Genomic DNA, 25614 nt, shown 5'->3' on the forward strand with positions numbered 1-25614 from the left:
TCATTCCTCAGGACATGTCACAACATGATAAAGATAAGTGACCACACAAAATCTGAAACAAGGCTGATGCTACCACTGGCAAAGCAGCAACAGCCAACAAAGACTTGAGAAGAGCATGGTCCAAAGCAGAGCTGTCCACCTGGCAGCCCAGGCGGGCCCACATGGGGACCCCAGGCCCCTACCCAGCCGTTGCTTCCCTTATTGCTCCAGCTACTGCTGCAGCTGGGGTCTCTAGGCTCTCTCCCCCTCACCTTTTGCTTCCTTCTCCCACCACAGGAGGTAAAGTTGCACATCTCATAGCACTGAGGGAGCCCTCAGGGTGGTGTAAAGATCGAGTTAAGCTCAGAAATGCCGTGTGCCCACATGGTACATGGGAGAGCTGGGGAGGAGGAGGGTTCGACCTTGCAGATCCAGCCCCTGGCTACTTAGGTAGCTTACAGACGTTAAAAACAAGCAAACAAACAAAACACACTTTACCAAAAGAAGCAGAGTGTTGCTTCAATCCAGCTCTGCAGTGTCTGTAAAAATCAGATGCTTCAGCAGGGCTTTTTGGCACTTTTAGCTAAAGCCGATTCAATCGGCTATTAGATAAGTGGGGCTTTTTGGCACCTTTAAGTGCCCAATCTTTACAGAAGTTGCGCGAGCACAGTTCAAATAATGCACAGCCTTTTCTAGGCATGCACAGGGCTCAGTGTGAGAATGCACCAAGTTTAAAGTAAATCACCAATTTCTTTGGTTTTATTTACACCTGCAAGCACCCTTAGAAGTTGCACAAGGGCAGCTGTCCCCTCCCACCCATGCTCTGAAGGAGAGGAAAAAGCCAACAGACAAATGCAGCTTCTCTTGCCAGACCTACCATGTGCCACTTCCTTTTCTGGTTACCAGATGGAACAAGAATTGAGCTGAGCTCTTCCCCAATAAACACACCCATCTGAGCTTCAGCCCACAACCCAGAAATACAACAGAGGTCTAAGCTCACTCAGGTCTAGCAGGGAGGAGTGTGGGGGAGGAAAGAAGAGAGAGCTAATCCAAACCTGGCTTTCCACCCAGGACCCAGCTGTGTCTCATCCCAAGGGAGGCAGCAAGCAGAGCCTGCTGCCAGCTATTACAGCCAGGTCAGTAGCTCAAGAGGCATAAGTCTGTACTGCAATGCTTTAATTTTAAGGTTCACATCCTGTTGATTATGCGTGACAGAAATACTCTTACTGCTAGTTGTTTTACTTTTTTTTTTGCCTGTAAAAGAACAGCAGAGTACATTTAATACATTCAGTGCATGTTATTTAGATTGCAAATTGAACACTCAAGAGCTAGAAAATATGATTTTTGCCCTTGGCAACTTCTATTCCTGCCTGCTTGAGTCCCTGCCAACTTTGCACTTAAAGGAAACTGAGGACAGGAAGCATGCACTGCCATTTGTGTTATGGTCATAGGGGAGAGCAACAAAGGTGATGCTGTGGTGCTATTGACCACCAGACCAGAAGGATGAGGCTTTCTTCAAACAGCTACTGAGTTTCAGATCACAGGCCCTGGTTCTAATGGGGAGACTTCAATCACCCTGACATCTGCTGGGAGGGCAATACATCAGCGCACAGGCAATCCAGGAAGTTGAGACTGTTGGGGACAACTTCCTGGTACAAGTGGTGGAGAGGCCTTGATCTGCTGCTTACAAACAGGGAAGAATTGGTGGGGAACATAGAAGTGGATGGCAACTTGGGCAGCAGCAAGCATGAGATGGCTAAGTTCAGAATCCTTAGGAAAGGAAGGGTGAAGAGTAGCAGAGTAAAGACCCTGGGCTTCAGAAAAGGTGACTTCAACTCAACTCATTCAGGGAACTGATGGGCAAGATCCCCTGGGAGACCAGTCTGAGCGGGAGAGGAGTCTAGGAGAACTGGTTGTATTTTAAAGAGACCTTGCTAAGGATGCAGGAACAAGCCAACCCAATGCACATGAAGACTAGCAAGTATGGCAGAAGAATGGCTTGGCTTAGCAGGAAATTCTTCAATGAGCTAAAACCCAAAAGGAAGCTTACAAGAAATAGAAACTTGGACAAAAAACTAGGGAGTAGTATAAGAGTATTGCTCAGGCATGCAGAGATGAAATCAGGAAGGTAAAAGTGCAACTGCAGTTGCAGCTAGCAAGGGCTGTGAAGGGTAATAAGAAGAGTTTCTACAAGTATGTCAGCAACAAGAGAAATATCAGGGAAACTGTGGATCCCTTACTGAATGGGGGAGACAACCTTGTGCCAGATGAGGAAAAGAATGACAATCAATGTCTTTTTTACCTTGTCTTCACAAGTAATATGGACAGCTACCATACTACAACACCTGGCAGCAGTTTGGGAAGGAGGTGAGCAGCCCTCATTGGTAAAAGCACAGGTTAGAGACTATTTAGAAAAGTTGGACATATACAAGTCCATGGGGCTGGAAACAATGCACCTACGTCTGCTGAGGGAGTTGGCTGATGCGACTGCAGAGCTGCTGGCCATCATAACTGAAAACCTGTGGTGACAGAGAGGTCCTACACTATTAGATAAATATAGTGCCCATCTTTAAGAAAGGGAAGGAGGATCTGGGGAACTACACCTCAGTTCCTGGAAAAATCTATTTCAAAGAATCCATTTCTAATCACTTGGAGGAGAAGGATATTAGGAACAGTCAGCATGGATTCACCAAGGGCAAGTCATGCCTGACCAACCTGATTGCCTTCTATGATGAGATGACTGGTTCTGTGGTTGTGGGGACAGAAGTGGACAGGAAACACATTGACTTTAGCAAGACTTTTAATACCATCTCCCACAATATTCTCTCAAGCAAGCTAAGGAAGTACGGGGTGGATGAATAGACTTTAAAGGTTACAATGTCAGCTGCATCATTGGGCTCAAAGAGTAGTAATCAAAGGCTCGATGTCTATTTGGCAGCTGGTATCAAGTGAAGTGCCCCAGGGATAAGTCCTGGAGCTGGTTTTGTTCAATATCTTCATCAAAGACCTGAAAGATGGGATGGAGTATACCCTCAACAAGTCTGTGGGTGACACCAAGCTGGGGGACACAATGGAGGGTAAGGCTAGGATTCAGAGATACCTCACCAAATTGAAGGATTGGACCAAAAGAAATCTCATGAGATTCAATAAAGACAAGTGCAAAGTCCTGCACTTGGGACAGAACAAAGCCAGGCATTGGTACAGACGGGGGGCCAACTGGCTAAGCAGCCACTTTGCAGAAAATGACCTGGGGGTTGCAGTGGACAATAAGCTGAATATCAGCCAACAGTATGCTGTGTAGCAAAGAAGGTTAACAGCATAATGGGCTGTATTAGTAGAAGTATTGCCGGCAGATGAAGCGAAGTATTTCTTTCCCTTTATTTGGCACTAATGATGCCACATCTGTAGTACTGTGTCCAGTTTTGGGACCCGCACTACAGCAAGGACATGGACAAGTTGAAGAGTCCAGTGGAGGGCAATGAAAGGAAAGCATGTCATTAACACCTATGGAATGAAGAGTTTAGAAGGAATCAGGTCATTTTAATAAGCCATGAATTCAACTGACTTCCTCACTGTTGCCTGAATAGAAGTGCTGCTGCCACTGCCAGGCAGCTGGTTTTAAAACTTAGGGTGGACCAGGAATAAAAAAGTGGTACAAGTGTACTCCCCACACTGGATCCTCCACCAGTGTCAGCTACTCCAGGAACTGTCCACATGGAAACTCTCACATAGCAGCAAGTGAGAAAATTTTGTCACTTTCCTTGAAGATAAAGTTCTTTGTATTTACCAGATGAGGGCACTTGCACATATAATTACTGATGAGTAGCTGACACTAAGTTTACACCTCATCTTACTTTACAATAACTGTTCTCTGTTGTTATACCCTTGGAGAAGCTTAGCATTCCACCAGTATAAAATATAGTTAATGTTAATCTCAGTATTAATCTCAGAAACACCTCAAGAGCTAGGTGTTGTGGACTAGAAGAAACTTAGTTTGAGAAAGATAAAAGTCAGGGAAGAAATTTTCCATTCCAGATAGATCTCCACATTCTAGAGTAGCTTGCTATGTGCATTTATTAGTATTTATATTACCATAGCATCAACAACCTTAGTTTAACTTGCAAAAAAAAGTGATTAAAGGAGAACAGGACAGTGGTGGCCTAGGTGGGGAAGGGGGTAGGGAGGTAAGGAGGAGTTCAAAATTCAAAGATCCCAGGATCATTGTACCCTGACTGAAGCAGCCAATGTGGCAGGGAATCAGGGCTGCTACAGCAGCACCAACTCCCCGCACACAAGCTGCAGAATCCCCTACAACCTAAACTACCCAGGGTCCACCATTCTGGTGCCAGCTCTAAATCTGCACCCAGGGTGGGAGCCCTACTTGCCCACCTCTAGTTACACTAATGGTGGCTTTCAAATATCTGAAAGGCTGCCATAAAGGAGAGCAACTTTTCTCCCTTACAGCAGAGGACAGGACATGGACCAGTGGCTTCAAATAGCAGCAAAGTAAATTTATATTAGATATCAGGCAAAACTGCTACTGTTAAGAAGCAAGGCAGTGGCAGAGTGCCCAGGGAAGCTGTGGAATACATTTCATTGGAAACTTTCAAAAAGAGATTGGATAAGCATTGGACAGGGATGATTCAGGAGTATCATCCATGCATTCGGGGGGGTTTGGACCAGATGACCCTTTGCACCTCCCACCCCTCTGACTCTAATCATGTAGCAGGATTCCACTGTGCTAAGCATTATAAATGCAAGCAACCTCCCCCTCCCCCCCACACCAAAAAACCACAACACAACACAACAGACAGTCTCCACTCCAAAAGAACTTACAACAAGGGTAGGCAAAGTATAGCCCATGGGCTGGATCTGGCCTGCCAAGTGATTTTATTTGGCCTGCAGCGAGTCCCTCAGCCCCACCTGGCCCAGGTACAGGGGGCAACCTGGGCCATGGCATGTGCAACTAGTCCCACCATCCTTGGACATGCAGCAGGGCTAGGGCAGTACAGTAACCAGACTCTACTTCCAGGCAGCCCTGGCTCCTTCTGACTGCCACCACTAGTGTCACTGCCATCACCAGCCCCACTGCCCAAGCACCCCAGCCTGTCCACCCCATACCTACTGCTGTGGGCAATAAAGAGAGCAGGCAGGCAGGGCCTCCATGGAGACTGGCTCAGGACCCGCACACCCAGGGAGTGTTAGACCAGGCAAATGGGATGGGGCAGCAGGCAACAACAGCATCCAGAAGTGAGATGGGCAAGGCTGGGATCAGCATCTTGGGACAGCGACAGCCCAAGGCCAGGGCAGACCCGCAATGCACTGCCCACATGTCCCTGTGAGGGGCACCAAGTCTGCAGGTAGGGCTGTGTCAGGAACAGATTGCAGCTCTGCCCCAGTCTCCAGTCTCACACTGTCACCACCCCAAGATCCCAGCCCTGGTCCTGGCCATCCCTACCCACCTGTGGCCCCATTCCATCTGCGCAGCTGAGCATACCCTGCTTTTTGTGCATCTTGGGACATTCTCTATAGAGAGCCTGGGACCAGGGCTGGGATCTTGGGCAGGGACAGTGCAGGACCAGGCTCTGTGGCAAACCCACTTAGGGAGTTTTGGTGAGAGAGAGAGAGAGAGAGAGAGAGAGAGAGAGAGAGAGAGAGAGAGAGAGTGTGTGTGTGTGTGTGTGTGTGTGCGCGCGCGCGCGCGCGCGCGCTGGGGGGGGGGGCGTGCTGACCCAGCCTGCAACAGCTCACCAAAACTTCCTAAAGTGGCCCTCTAGCCCAAATAATTGCACACCCCTGGCTTATAGTGTAAACAAGCAGCAACAAAAACAGGTTGAGAGATACGCACACATAAGCAGAGAACTTTATTGCATTTAAAATAAGAGTGCAGTATCACACTCTTAGAAGCAATGTTTGAAACAAAGCCTTGTTAAAAGGATGCTTCTGCAACTGAAGGCAGGTCTGGCTTTTAATGCTCTACAATGAGGTGGCAGCCTTCCTTATTTTCCCTAAAGAAGTAGATGCTGTTTGGGTGCAAGAAATTGCTATGCATCATAGATACCAGCTCAGTGGATCAGAGGGAAAGACTTAGCTGCAACTGTATAAACTGTAGTGCAATGCTTGATCTATTCAACTACAGAAATATTGGAGGCCTTCAGTTGCAGACCTTGTCCGAAAGAAAGCAAAGATGTTTTCCTAAACTTGGCCATTTTCCGGAAGTATAAATTTCAAGAAGTGATGTCCAGCATATGAACCCTTCTTTGTTTTAGGGGTGAAGAGTGAAGTGTCAGAAGAACCTAGCTACCTACACCTGGTTGCATCTGCAATTACAACCCTACCAAACAAAGATGGAAGCTGGAATTAGGCTACAGTTCAGGTGATCATAGTGAAGAGACCAATGAAGCAGTATATCTGCTTCCCTACATTGTGCAAGACAATACATCTATCATCTTGGAAGAATACTTACCTTGGCCAAGAGTTGCCACTCAAAACACACATTTTCAAAGAAAGGTAGGACAATGCAACTGGAGGTCAGGCCTGTTGGGAAGATGGATCAGTAGACTATGAAGATTCTGCTATGGGGTAAACTGGAGGGTTCTCTCATTTGCTACAAGAATCAGCCAAAAAGATTATTTATGTGAATTCTGGGGGCAAAGCTACCTCCATAATTACAGCTAGAAAAAAAAATCTGTCCTATTTGACATCCAAGTCATGCCAAATGGAGTGGGGTAAGTGAAAGACTTAAATATCTCATTTATTCAGGGGAAGCAGAAGTATGAATCAATGTCACTTTCTTGTTGAGAGAAGGGGATCAGAGTGACACCTGGGGAGGGGTCAGGGCTTAATTTCTGACAAAAGTTGGCCCCCACTGGCATAGTTTTAGGCATAGGTTAGACAAAGTCTAGGAACAGACATTGTATTTGTCCCCAGGTAAGCTGTGCCTGTGTCTGTCCTAGAAAAAAAAAATCCCACAGTTGGTATGTAAACACATCACGCTTCTGAATCAGGGCCTAATAGAAGTGGCTGAATGCAGTGCCTTTTTTCTGCCACTGATTTAATGATGCAGTCCTGGAATACCTATACAGGTGTACTTTGCCATATCCTGGGATAACCTGTTACTATCTCTTATCCAAGAAGCTTTTAGGATTTATCGCAGGGCAGCTTTCTGCCCCCTGCTTAATCGTGCACACGCGCGCACACACACACACACACACACACACACACACACCTCTGCCTGTGCCACTTGTGGCACCCCATACTGCAGGTTGGCCATCCCTGGACCACATGGCCTCCAGAGGTCCCTTCCTACTTTCTAGGATTCTATGATAGATATATGTAATAAGATTTCCTGAAACTATCTTCAAGTCCAACCTTCTTTCCCATCTTGCTTTTCAGTTCTCCTCTAGTCTTCCACCCTCCCCACTTCCTCCTCATACATTATTTCAAAAATGATACTTCCTTCAGAGTCTGTCATCTGTACAAGTTGCATATCTTCTTTGGCCTTTTCAAGGGCTTGTCTATATTAAAAAGCTGCACCTGATACTGATAGGATAACATTCCTTTCCCACCCAATGAGAGAACAAAGTTATACAAAGCATAAAGGCTCTTCATATTGGTATGCCTATTCCCCACTCAGGAAGAAGAGTAACTCTACTGGCATAAATAATCTTTATGCTCACCACACTAAGTTTTTTATGAGTATACTTATTTCAGTACAAAACAAGAAATCTCACTTTTTTACTGGTGTAATTATTTTGGGTATACCTTTAAAATTTAAACCAGCCCCAACTTCATTCAAAGCCAGGCCTTTTCCCCAAGTCTAAAGCAGTCACTCTTCCATGCTGTTTTCCAGCTCGATCTCGTTTCTCATTTGGTTTTCCAGTTTGCCCCACCAGTTCTTCTGGTGCTTTGTTTAGTCAGTCTCAGTCCCCCAGGATTTAGAGACTAATTAGATGCAAACTTCAGACACTCCTGGCTCCAAGTCCTTTGCTTTCACCAATATGTTCACATAGCTTATATGTACATATGTACCATTTCTAACACTTCGAGAAGGTTTGCTAACAGATATGTTGAAAGCCTGCTGTGCCTGTCTGTTCTGGTAGACACATTCATGGTAACAAACAAACAAGAATTGTGACATCTTTTAAAAGGTTATAGTCACATAGTACAATACAACCCCATATAAGAAAAACCTTTGCTAGGCATGTTTTCTTAGCACAGTTCAATGCCATGTGGAGATCCTAAAGGAGGTCCTAGAACCAGTTTACCCACATTAGTGTGACACTACCTTGGTTAATCAGGCTTTCTAAACAATAAGGTTTATTAGTCTAGGCAGAGTATTTTTTGAGAGGCAGGCACAGCCGGAGGAGCCGCCCAGAAACAGCGTTGAAACTCAGAAACAGCGTTGAAACTCTGAAACAGATTCAGCCAAATCAAAACAGAGCAATGATCTGAAACACCAGAATGAATCACTGTCCTCCAAAACAGCCAAATCAGAAACCGAAATGAGACGCAGCTGTTTCACATAGCCTTAATAAAAAATTCATGCAAGGTCAGCCCCATTTTTCTCCCCAGCTGGGATGGTGACAAAACTCTTCATCAGGATCTGATTCCTGTCAATGGTTAGAGAGATTACAGGTGAGGCATGTGCTCACCTTTTGTCTACTGCTGACTGCAATTGCATGTCTTTTTAATACATTAAAAAAAAAAAAAATCAAGCTACTGTGTGTGCAATTAATAAAATGCAAACATGCTTCATCTTCTCTTAGGAGTAGCTCAGCTGTGTCTGTGTCAGCACTTCAGTCCCATGTTTAGAAACATTGTCCACAGAGGAGTAGAACACAGTACAAGATGTTTAGGTCTGGATTCCAGGTGTTTCACCTTACTGCTGGGAATGACAACTCCCAAGATGTTACAGCTTCTTACCTGTAAAATCTAACTTCATGCTTTACATCACAAGTTGGCAACCTTTTGCCACTGTGGCTGTTTATCATGATAGCTCATGGCCCAGCCCCTGCCACAGACTGCAGTTCTGCTTCTTGAAGCACCCAGAGAGCCTGCATTTACCCTTGCTGTTAATCTCTGACCCATCTGCAGCAAGTGTAAACACAGGTATGAGAGCACAGCAAGGTGGGATGCCGAGAGGGGAGCACTCCAGAGGGGATGGGCATCATGGTACAGCACAATGCCACCCCATCCCCTATGCTGCTTTGGGCTAGGCTGGATCTTCACAGGCTAGCCATAGGTTACTGACCCCTGCTTTGCATGATTGCCTTGTAAGTGTTTACATGGATACTGTTATACTTCCTTATTTCACCATAAGGTTGAATATAAAAGCTCCATCTTGGCATAACAGGATGCAATTGCCAAGAGTTGTTAGCACAGATAAGTAGGCTAAAAAATGAAAAGTTATCACAAGAGGATTTAATGATTATAAGGTTTCAGCTGCTGCACCAAACTCACCTAGTTTGAGGTCTTGCACAAAGTTGCATGCAAGTTTCAAGGGCCAACTGGTTTTAGTGGTTTTCCGTATTACTGCATAAGATCCAATGTATGATATTTTGATATCAAAGCTTTGCATTTTGTAGACTGATTCCCCCCTGCAAAAGATTTTTGGTATATTTTGTTCTTAAAAGCATCTCTTTTTGGATAGTATTCTCTGTTAGAATGCTTTGATCTCCATGTATGCCAAAGGAGTATAAATTGCAAAACCCTAAATAAACTACTTGTATTTAAATGTGCTCTCCCTTTAAATTTTAAAATCAAGCTAAAAACACAAAGAGAACAATGTTTTGGCCCCTAGGGCCTAACTCAGAGGAGTGTTTGGCAAACAGCTCATGTTTCTTTTATCAGTCTTTTGCCAGCTACTGAACTCTAAAATACTATTTGATTCTTTATGATATTTATTCTTATGCCTTTTGATGTATTTTTGATTAACAGTCTACAGTGGTTCAGACAGAGGGTATGCAGTGCATTTAAGCACACTTTCCATCGTCCATAAATATGAGAACCCAACTTGATCTTCAGGACGCAATGAATTTGATAATGGGGGTCATTTAGTATGCCAATGTGAAACAGTTTTTAGCAGACACCCCATTATCCTGTAACTCTGAATTATCAAGTACTACATGGTCATATATGCAAGGAAAGTGAGAAAGGAATGCAATTGAATGTTTCTGCTTGTACAATTCATTCCATCTAATATTTAAGTTCTAATGTACTTTTGAATTGTGCAAAGTTTATGTTTACAAGTTGTGGAAAATTCCTACTTCAGATCAGGCATTGGCAGCCTTTTGGATCAGTGGGCCACTTGACTGCCACTGAACTAGCTGCCACTGCCCCTGCTTCCATGGTGCTGATGTCCTGCAGAACTGTCACAGCATCCCCTGCCACCAGATCACCAATGATACCCAGGCTTTGCAGGCTAGATCAGGCCACGGGTTGTAGGATGTCAATCCCTGCTTTAGACTAGCCACTCTGTTCCATGAGGTCTTTGAAACACTCTGGTTTTATTGCTTTTTAGTTAATATAGCTATATGAGAGAACATGGACAAATATGTTGCTTAAAAGCACCAACTCAATATCTGAGCTTAACCCATTTTTGTGGGCACACAAGCTTTGTGAATAAATCCAGGGAATGAGTGAAGAGACATTATCAGGTTATACAGAAATAACCAAGGCCCTTTTAGATACCTTTGTATAACACAGAAAAAATATTACTTATATTTCAGAGCACATGAAATATTCAATATCCTTACTATTGACCAAGCTCACCTTGGTACAGTTATGATCCTCCATATTTTGCATATTAAAAGCCAGCATAAGATGATTTCAGGCTGGGAGCTGCATTTCATTCCCAATGCAAAATGCCAGATCAAAAATCCCGCCAACAACATAACCACATTATTATTGGAACAGTAAATCCATGGGCTATCCCTGTCCATTTGCAGGCATCAGCCATTAAGTAAACTCTTCCCTCAATACCAACAACAGAAATAGGAAACCCGCTCTTCAAGATTTGAACTTGTATCACTGAAACTTCTGGCCAAGCTAAGACTAGAACCTAGATACTTTACATAGTGAAACCAAGTCTTATTCACACAACCTCAATTTTGCCACGTGCTACATACTTTGGAGACCAAGCTATAGTCACCCCTAAACAATTTGTCTAGCAAATTACTGTACTCAGGCAAACTCTACAGCAAGAAGTCCCACTTTCTATTTCTTTACTAATAAAATTAAACAGGAAACCTTGGTGTTCTTGGACTTCTGGAACATCTTTATGCTCCTTCATTTTCTTCTCATGGATTTATTTGAGAATTTTTCACTTTTTTATATCTAAGGTACATCTTTAAATAGTTTAAGTATTAAATGATCAGGAACTAGAAACCTGCTATTGCCATTATAGTGCTGTGTGTTATTCTAAGTGTTCTGCAAGTTTTAAATGTTAAACACCAAATAGTAATTTTTCAGCTGCTCAGTAAATGATGATCTTTTGCATTTAGCATAGGTCACACTTACACTTAGGAGTACAACTAAACAAGTGATTAAATTCCACTCTTACTGTTAAGTCACAAGACTACCTTGCTCTCAAAAAGGTCTTTCAGCTATTATATATATATTGTATTCCTGTATTCTGCAAGTCCAATTTCAGTATTCTAGTCTAAGAAAAAGGTCAAATCAATACATTCAAACACCATGCATCTTGTAAAAGCCATGCAAAATTACAAACAGGCAGTTTGCTAACAAAGAACAGAGTCCAGAGACCTCTGAAACAAATGAGAAAGCTATTAAATAAGTAGGATATAGTAAAGTGAGAAGCTTCAATATAACTAGTCTGTATTCTTGGTCTCTATGCAGAAGAATGTAGTTCTCTTTAAAATTAACTAATCAAATCACAGACATGTTAAATTAATTTTGAGGGGAGGGAAAGCCAATATCTGACACTTAATACAAATAAGTGAAAAAGAAAGTATGTATTTTAAGGGGAAGAAAAAAAAACAACTTACCACATTTACTTGCATACATACCTTTCCCCCCCAAAAGTAGCCATTTAAAATTGGTGTGTGCATTAAGAGGGAAACCTGATTTCAATGCCAGAATGGATGCATGGGAATGCTAGAATGGCTGTCAGGGGCTGTACTTTCCTCTGGCAGCATGGAGCAGGCAGCCAACAGCTGCTGCCAAATTTGGCAGCAACTGTGACAGTGTTAAACCTCTCGCTTTTGGGTCACCAGCACTTGAGTAGGGCAAGTGGCACTGAAGAATAGACTATCCCAGATGTGTGCAGATAGCATTCAGATGGAATTCAAGGAATCTTATCTTCTTCATTCTGCCTTTCCAAAGTAAAGCAAGTGCCTTATTTGGGGACATGCAATATGTGAAAAGTATGGTAAACCAAGATGGAGTTAAGCTTTTAACATTTCTATCCTTACTGACATTTTCAATTATTACAAAAACAAGCATAACAAATCCAGGAAATTCAGACTAAGGATTAAACTTAAAACTTAATAGCTCCAAGCATGAAAGTACACACTTAAAGGCATCCAAACAATCATAGCTTTGCCCTGCAGTGACACATGCTTTTGACTCACTTAATATGCGATCACAAAACCAGCTGTAAAGTGCATTAAGCCGACTTTTAAAAACAGAATGAGGAGAAGTAAATTGATGTGTCACCACATAATGCAATTCTCTTTCTCCCACTAGACAATCCTAGCTTTGGAAGAAAGAGACGATTGGATGATAGACAGAAAGGTGGCAGTTTCTTTGCCTGGCTAATATGGTTAAACTTTTAGGAGGGTCTGTTCTAGCACAGACACTAGGCCTTTGGGGAATCCAGGAGTAAAAGACAGACAAACTGGAAGTGAACTTTTACCTAGATGCCCTAAACTATAACAATGCATGAAGAGCCTTAACTTCTATCAGACTAGGCCTTCATCAGGAACCAAATTTTTAAATGGTTAAATAGTTCAGTAACTAGCTACGCTACCAAGCCTTTTTTCTTTTAAGCCTCTTGAGGCATCCCTTCAATCGAAGACAAAGTGCTCACTGAAACCCACTATGTGTACACACCAATAGAGCCTGAGCAACACACACAGTCAGCACTGCCTTCAAGTCATGGCAAATCTGACCCTACAAAATGTCTTAGTAAGACCGATATGCCACAACATTTCAGAAACCTCATTAGGTGGTGACAGATTACAAGCAATACCATTTAAAACATATGAAGGGTTGCGGGGGGAGGGGTTATTAAAATGCAGTTAGCTTAAACGCACTGTCAGATACCAAGAAAGAGAGCATTATGAGATCCAAAAAGCTCTCACATTTTATCAGAACATAAACAATATCTTGGATGACATCAAGGTTTTTGACACAGTCCTGCTGACTTCAAACAAATAGGAGAAATGTGGGCTGGACAAAGCTACTACAAGACAGTAGACAACTGGCTCAATAGCCACAAGCAAAGGGTAATTATTAACAGATCCATGTAAGAAGGATTTGAAGGGGTCCATCTTAGGCCCAGTGCTCTTCAACATGTTCATTAATGATTTGGATGCTGGCATAGAAAGCTTCTTGAACAAGTGTGCAGGCAACATAAAACCAGAAAGGATTGTGAACAGGTTGGAGGGCACGAGCACACTTCAGAAGGATCTTGACAGATTGGAAAGTTCAGATGGAGCTATCAATGCTTACAAATGCCAGGTGCTACACCTTGGAAAGAATGATCAAAGATTCAAATACAAAATGGGTGACACTTAGCTGGATGGCATTGCCACAGAGAAGGATCTGGGAGTCTTGGTAGATCACAGACCCAATACAGGTCTGCAATGTGATGCAGTTGCACAAAAAGTGAATGTGGTTTTGAGATGCATCAATGCAAGTATTAGGTGTAGGACACTCGTTAGGCCTTATCTGGAATACCGTGTGCACTTTTGGGGTCCACATTTTAAAAAGGAAGTGGAAAAGTTAGACAGAACCCAGAGGCAGGTGACAAAAATGATAAAGGGCTTGGAAAGCAAGTCATAAGAAGCTGAAGGAGCTAGGCAAAGTTCAGCTTGTGGAAAAGGTGCTTAAGCAGGGACATGAAAGGAGTCTTCAAATACTTGAAGGGCTATCATGAAGAGAGAACACCTTTCCCACCCTCTTGCTGCATTACTGTAGGCTACAGACCAATGGCCTGAAGTTGCAGCAAAGCAGGTTTAAATTGGATATCAGGAAAAACTTCTTCACTCTTAGAACAGTGAAGCAGTGAAGCAGACTGTCTAGGGAAATTACAGGTTCTCTATCACTGGAGGTGTTCAAGAAGAGGTTGGACACCCATTGGTCATAGATGATATAGGCCAGGGGTGTCCAAGCTTTTTGATTGTGGGGCCAGATCATGAACTTTTTAATCACCCAGTGGACTGGCAAGCCATATTGAAAGACCTCACAGGAAGCGGTATCACATCACCGCCCCCCCCCCCCCAAAAACAAAAGTACAGTGTTTATTTTCATTTCCTGTCGCAGCACCTCGGGCCTCAGAAAACAGTTTGGAGGGCTGCATGGCAGCCCACGGGCCATATGTTGGACAAGCGTGATCTAGGCATAGCTATGCCTGTTATATTATGGGTATTTGCCATTCTTCTGGGCTTGCTGGTTGCTGCATTGGGCTGAGGGAATCCCCCTCCCTCATTGTTACATATATAAAGGGTTTTTTTAAGCCTTCCTCGGAGGCATTGAGTGCTGGCTGCAGCCAAGACTGGGGATTTTGACTGGGGTGTACCAATACTCTTGCTTGAACTTAAAGCTAGAGTGCCTTGCCCCTCCACCCAGGGACACATATTTGGTGTCAGGAAAAGAATTTTATTAGTCAGTACAGGCTCTGGTCAGATTGGTATGGTCTCCTAGGCAGTTTTGCCTTCCTCTGTAGTGGGGGGGGGTGTAGTTTTCTTCCTGGGATGTCTTGGGCGTATATAAGCAACATCTACAGCTGCAGAATATTGGCCACTATGTTCCCCCTGCTTTACTTGTAGGCTTTACTTGCAGGTTAGGGTATCATGTTGTGTCACAGTTGACTACAATTTTGCTAAGTAGCTAGGCAATGGATTTGCTTATGTTGATTTGGATAGGGATACTGCTGCCTCAGGCAGGGGGTTGGACTAGATCAGTGGTGCTCAACCTTTTGGCCCAATGTGCCAGAGGAGTGGCCTGGGATTGTGTCTGTAAGCCAGATGGAGCCCTGTACACAGGGATTGAGCCATGGGGGCCCTGGCACCATCCCCACCCAGCCCTGCGTGCTAGGCTAGAGCACCTGACCCAGTGCACAGGGTCAGGGGCTCCCCATGGGTCTGGACGTTTGGCAGCAAACAAACTGCTCTTCAACTGCCAAATTTCCAGACCCTTGGGTAGCCCCATGGGTCAAATGCGACCCACAGGCTGAGCACTGAGCATCCTTGGACTAAGTGACTCACGAAGAAGTAGGGCTGGAAGATACCTCCATGCCTGAATCTATGCATCTTCAATAAGTGATAGAAACCCTTTTATTTCTCAGCATAAGCCACCACTGACTGGAGGAGCTTAGGAAGAACCTCCGCATAAGACCATTTATTCCCTAATCGTCCATTAAAGGGTTTCTCTTTTTCTGTCTCCCAAAATAACTCGTCCTAGTCTGTTAGGCCAAACAGTTAACCAAATGGACCGCTGCTGTGATCTGTTCTATTCCCATTTTCCCTGTTAAGGATGGCAGGGAAACAGGTTTAATATTTGCTGGGACTGTAGTAATTATTTATTTCAAAGCTCTGATAAGTACATTAGTGTGACAGTCTGGGGGATACAGCTGTGTCATGTTCTAAATACTGTTTTGTTTTCAAAACACTATTTATCATTGTAACCTTCATTGCGGAAGACAGCAACCTTTCCAATGCAGAGACTTGACATTAATGCACAGACTAAGCTCAAGAAACTGACAAAAACAAATCAAGGGTCATCAATACCAGAACACCTCTTTTCTACAGAGAGGTTTTCTACTAGTTGGGTAATGGATTGTGAATGTTTCTCTATATAGAAGCCATGAAGTTGAACCTCCTCAAGCTTGTAGAAGGAGGAATCACAGGGGGCAGTTTTACAGAAGGGAGCTTGTCTAAGGCCTTGAACAGGTATTTCGTTCCAACTGTTCAAACATCTTTTGCACGCTCCAGACAGCAAGAGTACAGATGTGTGCAGCTGAAGAAACTCTTCAAAAGTGATCCGGGGGGGGGGCAAATGGGGGGGGTGGAAGCAACAGCTTTTAAGAGCTTCCTTTAGGAGCTTTTTGACTGGAAAAGGAGGTTCCTTGCACGTGTGTCAGCCTCTGGAGGCACAAGGACTGTAAAGCGCACACAGGCTGTGCTGGTCTCATGGGGGGTGAGCTGGAGGAGAACAGTGTAGTGGGGAATGCTAGAAGACTGGGTAACCCCATGTAATGTCTCCTGGCTAGAAAGCACTGCCACTGCATGCCATGTGATGATTTAAAAAAAAAAAAAAAAAAAAATGCTCCAGCAGAAGTGGGCAAGTGCTGGGGGGAGCAGAATTACTCCAGATCAGACTCAGACAAGGTTCCTTGGGTGAATCTGATATCTTTTATTAGACCAACCCAAATAGTTGGAGAATAGTTATTAAACAAGCTTTCGGGTTCAAAAACCCTTCGTCAGGCTAAGGAAGTTTCAGCAGTTGGTGTGTGCTCTTCCTGGATGGAATGTCAAGTAAAGAAGCCAGGGGCTGGGCTGGGGAGTCACTTGCCAGGCAGATTAGAATGTATCAAAAATCCAATGTCTATGTTTAGTCCATGATTTTTAGTATCCAGGTTGATGTAGTGGAGTTCATAGGCTCGTCTCTGGGAAGTGTTGTGTAAGTTTCCTTTGAGGATCAGGACTGAGAGATTGGAGAGAAAGTGGTTTTCTTGTGAGAAATGTGACAGAATTGGGTATTTCTGTCTTTGATAGATTTCTGGTGTGCGTTCATTCTGGTGCGAAGTTGTTGTTTGGTCTCTCCTACGTATTTTCCATCCGGGCATTTGGTGCATTGGATGAGGTATATTACATTTCTGGAGGTGCAGCTGTAAGATCCTGGGATGCTGATGGCTCTGTTGTGGGGTGTAGTAATAGTGGGGGTGGTGGAGATGTGTTGGCAGGTTTTGCATTTCTTGTCCTGGCACGGTCTGGATCCTTCTGGTGTGTTCTAGGCTTGAGGAAGTTTGCTTCAGGTGTTGATGTTAGCAAGGTTCGGTGCTTGTTTGAAGGCTAGGATGGGTGGCTCTGGGAAGATCTTTTTAAGAATAGGGTCTCTTTCTAGTATGGGTTGCAATTGTTTGACGATTTTTTGTACAGGTTCAAGGGAGGGGTGATGTGTCATAACTAGTGATGTGTGATTTGTGGGGGGGTTTTCTTCTGTACTGCAGCAGTTCTTCACGTGGTATCTGGGTGGCTCTTTCAAACATGCGATCTCTCTCTCTAGAGGAGTGTCCTTGTTGGGTGAAAGCCTTTTTTAAGATTGGCGAGGTGGCAATCCTGGGTGTTCTCTTCAGTACAAATGCGGTGGTATCCGAGGGCTTGGCTGTATATATCACAGCTTTTTTGGTGTGTTTAGGGCGATTGCTGGTTCTGTGCAGATATGCACGTTGGTTTGTGGGTTTCTTGTATAAAACATGGTCTGTATTTTTATCATTTTGGATACTGATCATCATGTCTAAAAAGGAGATGTTGGTGCTGGAGTATTCTAGAGAAAGTTGGACGGAGTGATGGTGATTGGTGAATTTCTGATGGAACTCAATCAGAGATTGTAGGTTTTCAGTCCTTAGACCAGCACAGCTACAACCTACATCCCTGCTCCAGATCAGAGTGGCATTTGGAGCACTTCAAAACACACATCTGTCCATGGCCTAAGAGGAAACCTGCCATATTTTTAAATTTATGTTTAAGTATATTAAATTCCCTCCTATACATTTAGAAACAATAAGAACATATTCAGATCGTTACCTTTATGTATAAGATGTCCATAGGAAGCTTAAATGTGTATATATGTATTATAATTGATATAGAAACAATGCAAAGATATTTAGCTTTGTACCAGCTCTGACATGGTCATAGGAAGGTTAGAAAAGTTACCCCAGCCTCCAATTGATGTTCATTTTTTCCCCACAGCAAAAACTGAATCTGATCCTATGATGGGATTACTGGTTATAATACAAGGACAAATAAATTTTCAAATGGAAACCATTCTATTATACGAGCCAGGAAATCCAAGTCAAGAAGGCTGGAAAGGCTACTTGTTTGGAGGGCTCAGACCAAACTCAGGACTTAGAGATAATGAGATTAAAATAGAATAGGGACGATGCACTTCTCCCCATAAATCTGGGACTTGTTTTTCTTTAAAAAACCCAAAGAAGATCCTATGAGTAACTCCTTTGTCATGCCTATATTTCCTTGCTTTACTACCATGGTATTTTGGGGGGGCGGGGAGAGGAGAGGAGAGGAGAGAAACCAAACAAGCAATTTCTAATAGGGGATGATTGCCTAAACTACAGAAAGGCTTTTAAAAGGCATGTTCTTGTTCCAGGGTCTAGATGGCTAGACTGTAGGATCCAATTGCTTAAGAAAGTTGTCAGACAGATCTGCACCTGAGAATGCATTGAAGAGGCCCAAATCAATTCACCATGATCAGTCAGTTTACGACAGTTGTTCTCAATTCTTTTGGATGAGGTACCTCTCATTGAACTCAAACTTAAAGCACCCCACAGGACACAGGAGAAAGTGCCGGCTCTTAAGGTTTTACTTATTTCTTGGCTACAGAAAATTATTGAGGTCTTCACAACAGAAAAAATTGCTCTAAGACCTCAACAGGTCAAAATGTTTTTAACACTACAGATTCCTGTTTAAAAGTCTCTGGATTTATCTTCTGAATCATGTTTGCACACCTAACAGTGAAAGTGTTGCGTGGCACCCTGGCAGCATCTCTGAAAGGATCTCAAAGCACTATGGTTGAGAACCACTGGTTTAGATGCACATAGCATTTGGATATAAATTCACCAGACTGGTGTCCATCTAGACAGCAAGAATGAGCAGAAACCATAGTATGATTCTCTATCTTCTACTTGCTACAGAAAGGAGTGAATACACTTTACAATCACTACTGTTTGCTGGAATTACTTAATATCTTCAAGAGCATGTGTTAAGCTTTATGAAAAGCATTTCTGTAATGAAGTGACTGATAAATCTTTTTAGAAGAGAGCTACATAAATGTTTTAAGTGTTCCTCCTTTGCTCTATCTGTAAATGGACTGCAGCTAGCAAAAAGAACATTTTCTAAAAGGCGTTGGTCGTAGCAGTGTTGGTCTGAGGACATAAGCAGACAAAAGTTTTTTGGTTAAATGTGGAATCTTTTTATTAGACCAACTCAATACTGTATTTGGAAAATTTGTTCTTCGCAGGCTATCAGGCACAAATGCCCCTCTTCAGGCATTGGGGGAGCCTGCTGTTTTTGTGTTCTCCTAGATGCAATAGAAGCCAATATGCAAAATGCAGGTCTCCATCCAGAAGAATACAAAACAAGAGACCTGCATTTTGCATATTGGCTTCTATTGCATCTAGGAGAACACAAAAACAGCAGGCTCCCCCAATGCCTGAAGAGGGGCATTTGTGCCTGATAGCCTGCGAAGAACAAATTTTCCAAATACAGTATTGAGTTGGTCTAATAAAAAGATTCCACATTTAACCAAAAAAAAAACACAAAAAAAACTTATCTTGCTTTCCAAATGGGTTGAAACACAGCTGACAGAAAACAGAAGGGAATTCCTCTTAAGTGTAACATATTGGAAGGAAACTACAGACTGGAACGAAAGGCTGGGGTTTTTTTTTCCACTATTCTTTATTTAACCAGAAAGAGAGGAGCTAAAAGCACATTAAATGTGCTTCACTATTTCCATAAGGAACCACTCTTCTCCCTTCATAGGTGGAAAGAAGCAGGCTCACAGAGGGTAAATAATTTAGTGACAGAGGAAGTGTATGACAAAATCAGAAATAGGATCTTCAGGACATGTCTTCTTGGCCTGTAATTTATACAGGTTTTAATCTTATGGGTTAGCATAGAAACCTATGAATGAAAGACATGTGGGTTTTTTTTATTCATTTCTGACTTACTAGAAGCTACACACGTTGTTTCATGTAGTCATTGTTTATTGCCCAAAGTAATGTACAGTTACTGGGGGCTGTGTGTACATAAGAAAGTTTAACCACAAAAAAAGCAAGCCAAAAAGCACCATGCCATACCTTTCCTTCCGTCAGTATGGAAGTCTTGCATACATCCATGTTAAAATGAGTTCTACCAACAAAAATCTGAAATTTTGCTGGCAAAATTAAACCAGCGCTGTCACCATAGGTGACAAACCCATATACTTCTGCCAGCACAACACTATAAATACAGAAGCAGCTATACCAGTAAGAACACCATAGTAACAAAGCCACAACACAGCTAATTTGCAGCCTACAGCAGGGATTGTTCTGGCCCAATATTTGATGATTACTACTTAGAGGTTAGTCACCAGAACTCCCTCCATTCTCCAACGCCCACTCTTTTGCAAATACTTAATTTCTTTCTACGTCAAACGTGCATGAAATGCTGAAGTGAAACACCAAGAAAACCTTAGTTAGTATAGATTTCATTCTTTCCTTAAGCTCTGGCCTTTCCTGCTTAAGGAAACATTTATTACAGTTGAAAGTGTGCCTGGAGGCTTAGAAAGCTTTTCACCAACTACCCACCCCACTCCTTCAGGATGAATCAAAGCTGCACAATCATTTCTGCTTTTGTTCTGCAGGCCGGTTTGACCTGACATTTTGGACTGAGGAGCTATATGAGGTCTTATTCCAAGCTATGCTGGAAAAAAGCCACAAATGGAACTAGCCATTAGGAGCACAACTATGCAATCACAGCCATCTTACCACAGTAAGTTCCCATTCTTTCAAACCACACATTAAACAAAAGCGTAGTGTTTATGGCTGATGAGAGAACAAAGCTGTTTTCATCTGGACTCCCTCCTGTAAACACAGTACTCACCCTGGTGAGACAGCAGGGGGAATGACCAGTGTTAGCTTAAGTCGTGCCTTATGCATTGCTTCAGAGAGGTGAGTGAGTAGATGAATCAGCTCCCTGCAATATAAAAAACACATTGTTAGGGCTCTAGACAGTATATATGGTGCTAGACTAGTAATTTAACAAATAAGACTATAAACAACAACTGAAGGGATACAACAAGCAAGGCACTTCTATTGAACATTTCTAACAAGTTGGGGATCCTATACATGTGCAAGGAGGCTGCTTCGATGCACTGCAAGGAGCAGACTCAATTAAATCAAGTCTACTGGAGCATGGCAATTACTGCGCTCCAGCAGACACTAGCATCATGTGCATCAGCATCTCTACCTTGAAAAGTGGTGGTGGGGCACTTTAAACTAAAGCTTGTTTGATGACCTTTAGTTCGAATCACCCTACTGCCATTTTTCAGCATGGGGACTCCAATACACATGATGGGCACTAGCATGGCTCTTGGAGCTGCATTAGTTAAAGTACCCACCCTCCACCCCTGCCTCCTGGAGCATGTCTATAAACAAACACAGTCCAGGCAAATGAGTCAAGGCATTAGGATTAGTGCACAGTTAGAGGTACTTGTATACCATTTAGAATAGGTTACTAGACTGGGGATAAAGTTTGGCAAGTTTTAAAAGTTTAGTTTAGTTTATCTCTGCCTTTTTAGCGTGCAAAATGGTCTCAAACAGCACAAAGAGTTTAGAATTTTCCCCAGGAACACCATCGGCAATGCAGAAACATTGTAGTGTATATCAAGTGTATTCTAATCAGAACAGGTTCTCCCTTATGGTCATGTTCAGTGAGAAAGATGAGCCAAAGCAACAGAATTGAACACTGTTCAAGAACAGGGAACAGTCAAATGGACTCATCATTGTACTAGTGAATCTGAGGTTAGGAAATGTGAAGCTGCTTTCATAGCATAATATACAAGTCTTCAAAAAATGTTTGAAGAACAAAAGAAGATTGACAAATTTTTGCTTCCATGTTTTCTGTATTTATTTTAGACATGCTACTCTATATGCACAAAGTAGCCGACTGGTTTCACAAGAGTTTGCCTTGCCTCTAACTCATCTGAATTACTCATCCTTTATTTGTGATACAGTAAGACTTCCAGCAGTGAGGATTCCTAGCACTCAGATGTATCATTAGGAAATAAAAACTCTTCAAGATCCTCCTCTTGGAAACTGCCTTCAGTATTAGATTGTTTTGCCTCTCGCTACTGCACGTAGTTAACAATTTACTAGCAAGCTCTTCAGAGATAACCCGAAGAAACTAAAACGTATCTTGCCTTTTAAGCTATTCAAGCAAAAGCTATTTCTTTCACTTCACAACTTAAATGCCGCCCTCCTGTTGGCTTTCCTCAAGTCATCCGATTCAGAGTAAAGCTACCCCTGCCAATCAAGCCACAGGCAAGGTGAATCTACAAAAGGAAGCAGAGGGGCTTAGAACTCCCCATTCAGTCAATCTATTCTATAGTTATTTCACATAGGTTTTGGATGTAAAAAGCAAATTCCCTTGGCCACAGCAGGTAGTTGTGCAACATTACATCTTAGTAGATTGGGGGCAGGTTTGGTCTGAGCACCAAATGGCTACCATCCAAATGAAACCTAAAATTACCCCAGTTCGAGAAGTCCTTTAAACAATCACATTTCTACCAGTTTTGTTTACAAAGAACATGAAAACAAACTCTTACTTGATCTAAAAGTTAAAAGTGAGAGCCAGGTCATTTAACAGTGGCCGTCTGAACTGTTGGTTCTACTTGCAAGGTTACATTAAAACTGAAGTCCTAGTAACAGACTATTTTTTGTACTGTAATTAGGACTCCAATTGTACAGTCAACCAAAAGATCTTCTGCTAAAGTCAGTTATCCTCTTTACAATTCAAGGTTTCTGCTTGGGAGAAGCATAGCTGCCATTGGACAGTTATCGACCAATAGTCAAGGGCTTTTTTGCTTAACAGTAAGTCATCTGACTCGAGGTCCCTCAGGAGACTGCCAATTTAAGCTCTGGTAAAAGGTGGAGAATAAGCATTTTCTCAATAGTCTAGCACCCTCTGCCTTTTCATTCCCTGGACTTCACCCGAGACCTGGCTACCCATGGGCAGCATTCACGATGAAATATTCCAAGACCGTCCATTTCCCTAGTGTGCTTCCTCTCTCATCTGAAACAAAACACTAGATTGCGGGTGATCACAAGTTAATTTGCATAACTTCATTCTTCCCATTGCAGAAGAGTAAAATAAGCTCTCTCCATTCCCTTGTGTATGTATTGTACTTTATGAACACCATAAGCCAGACCAATATATCATTGATTTAAAAACACTGCACAGAAGAATTCCTTTCTATAGGGAATACAAAAAAAAAAAAAAAAAAAAAAAAAAATTACAAAACAGAACAGACTTGCAGTTGTATTCCACCCCACAGATTCCTCACAAGCTCTTGCCCCCATTCCTCTGAGTTTCAGATACAATTTTCAGTCTTAAGGTAAAATTATCTGGGGGCTTTCTTAGTGTAAGAATTTTTTAAAAACCCAATACAAGAATACAGTACTATACACAAATAACCCAAAAAAAGAATGCTAATATGGTTTTTCTATGATCTGAAGATCATTCCCCATAATATCAGCACTAAATCTTTTCTTTTGTTCTTCTTCTTCACTTTTGGGAGCAGATTGACCAGAACACTGAAACACTCACAGCACACTACCTGAAGTGGCTTACAGCTTTGCATCACTAAAGAAAAACAAAACAGATGAAGAGTGCTGATGCATCTGGCCTCTCATCTGCTACTGGTTAGAACATCATCATCAACATCTGCACTATGCAAATAGGGTACTGAGAATATACCCCTTCCTCCATGCATAAACCTGGGGCTCTTGAAGCTCAGGTGCGCACCCTAACAAGGAGGTGATCAGTTATTCCATGCGTGCATGGAAATTTGCTCTTTTGCTGACAAGGCATTCCATCCCAAAGCTGAGAAATCATTCCAATTAAGTTGTCACTGAAACTGGCATGTTTCCACAACACTCAGTTTTGACAAATTGGCATTTTTTTTCCCTGGGGAAAAAAAAAAAAAAAAAAGACATCTAGTCAAAAGATCCTCACCCGATTCAACTGCAGAGGATCTTTTGATAACATTTATTAAAAGCTGTTTGACGCATATTAATTTTCACGCCACCAACAAATTTACTTATTAGTAACTCTGAGGGGGACAGGAAGAGACATTTTACTGCACAGAGAGGTTTTCCTTTCTCCTTCACATGAGGGATCCCTAGCAATGACAAGGTTAGAATTCAGAGCTATTCACCCCCTCCTAGAAAAATCTGGATAATATTGTTGCAGGTTCTCTCAGCATGTTAAATCCCTTCTTTGAGCAGGTAAACCAGGGAAATGTTAGACTACAAGATTTAGTCCTCGCCTCTGCCTTCCTACTGTAGCCTTTAGTAAGCTCCATCCTCTGCTAGCATTTTATTTTTAGCCTAATTGCAATGATATCCTATTTAGCTTATGGAAAATAAGGGAAAAAAAAATAAACAGGAAGAAAGCTTCTTGCATGAAAACTAAAATTACAAACTGGTCCATTAACCTGCCAGTCCACCTCTCTGGCCCATGAGAGCTCTATGCTGAATCAGATGGGATTAATGACTAGTACTTAAAGACTTAATTTAGTCACATTCCCATTTGTCAACCAAGATAGATTATGAAAATCAAGTGTGCACTCTCCCATCTTCCCCAAACAGTAAGAGCTGAATGCTCATTTACAGCTTGCAATAAATTAACACTTTACTGGGTCCCAACAGTGCTCTTTAGCCTTTAAGACAACATTTTCCCATACTACCACTGGCAGTTTTGAAAGAAAAACTACTGAATGACATTTTAAAAATGATAATGAAGTACCGCACCGTGGGAGTAGAATCAGTCTTCATGTAAAAGTTTCATTAAATATTTACTATATGTCCCACCATTGTCAAATGCTTCAGACAAGCCTCTGAAGTATCCGCAAATTAGAATCTACCTTGAAATAATTAAGATTTACCACTTTCCCACTTTGCCAGGTCTTCCATTATCCTCTCTACAATCAAGGTCAATCTTTTAAATACCAACAATCTCATTCTTGTTTTGCCTCCTATATAGTTTAAGTATCCATCCACGTACTTTTGGAATCTTTAGTTCAGGTAGGAGAAGAGAAAATTGTTTTGTTTTTTAAATAAAATATTGTTATTTTGGCACATTGCTTCAGTTTATGATGATATTGACCTTGGTATGCAGTTTGCCTTAATGCCCAGCACTGGGTCTTTAGCCTATTTTAAAAGGCTAGCAAGTGGCATGTTATTAGAAGCCTTTCACATCCTTCTCTGCAGCTATGTGACCTTTTGAAATTCAGCAAATTTCTAATTCTAGGCATATTTAAGTAAGTTTGGTAGTTGATACTTCCTAAAATTAATGACTTGTCAGAAAAAAAAGTCTGATAGTATAAAGCTGTCTACTTCCAAAAAGAAATTGCCCCTGGGTGCCATTTCAATGCCTAGTTAATACCAGGAAA

The 25614-nt window shown here is 42.3% G+C and overlaps 1 protein-coding gene across 7 annotated transcripts in view; it reads right to left on the reverse strand.

Annotated features, from left to right (window-relative positions):
* CHID1 (chitinase domain containing 1) overlaps positions 1-25614 on the reverse strand; it is a 285318-nt gene that overhangs the window by 226963 nt on the left and 32741 nt on the right. For all 7 annotated transcript variants that reach the window (XM_059722566.1, XM_059722569.1, XM_059722568.1 and 4 more), the window contains exon 8: positions 21045-21137. In XM_059722566.1, coding sequence (XP_059578549.1) covers positions 21045-21137 — 93 coding nt within the window. The remainder of the gene's footprint in view (positions 1-21044; positions 21138-25614) is intronic.

This window comes from Alligator mississippiensis, chromosome 2, assembly GCF_030867095.1.
Source record: "Alligator mississippiensis isolate rAllMis1 chromosome 2, rAllMis1, whole genome shotgun sequence".
In the NCBI taxonomy this organism is placed as follows: Eukaryota; Metazoa; Chordata; order Crocodylia; family Alligatoridae; genus Alligator; species Alligator mississippiensis.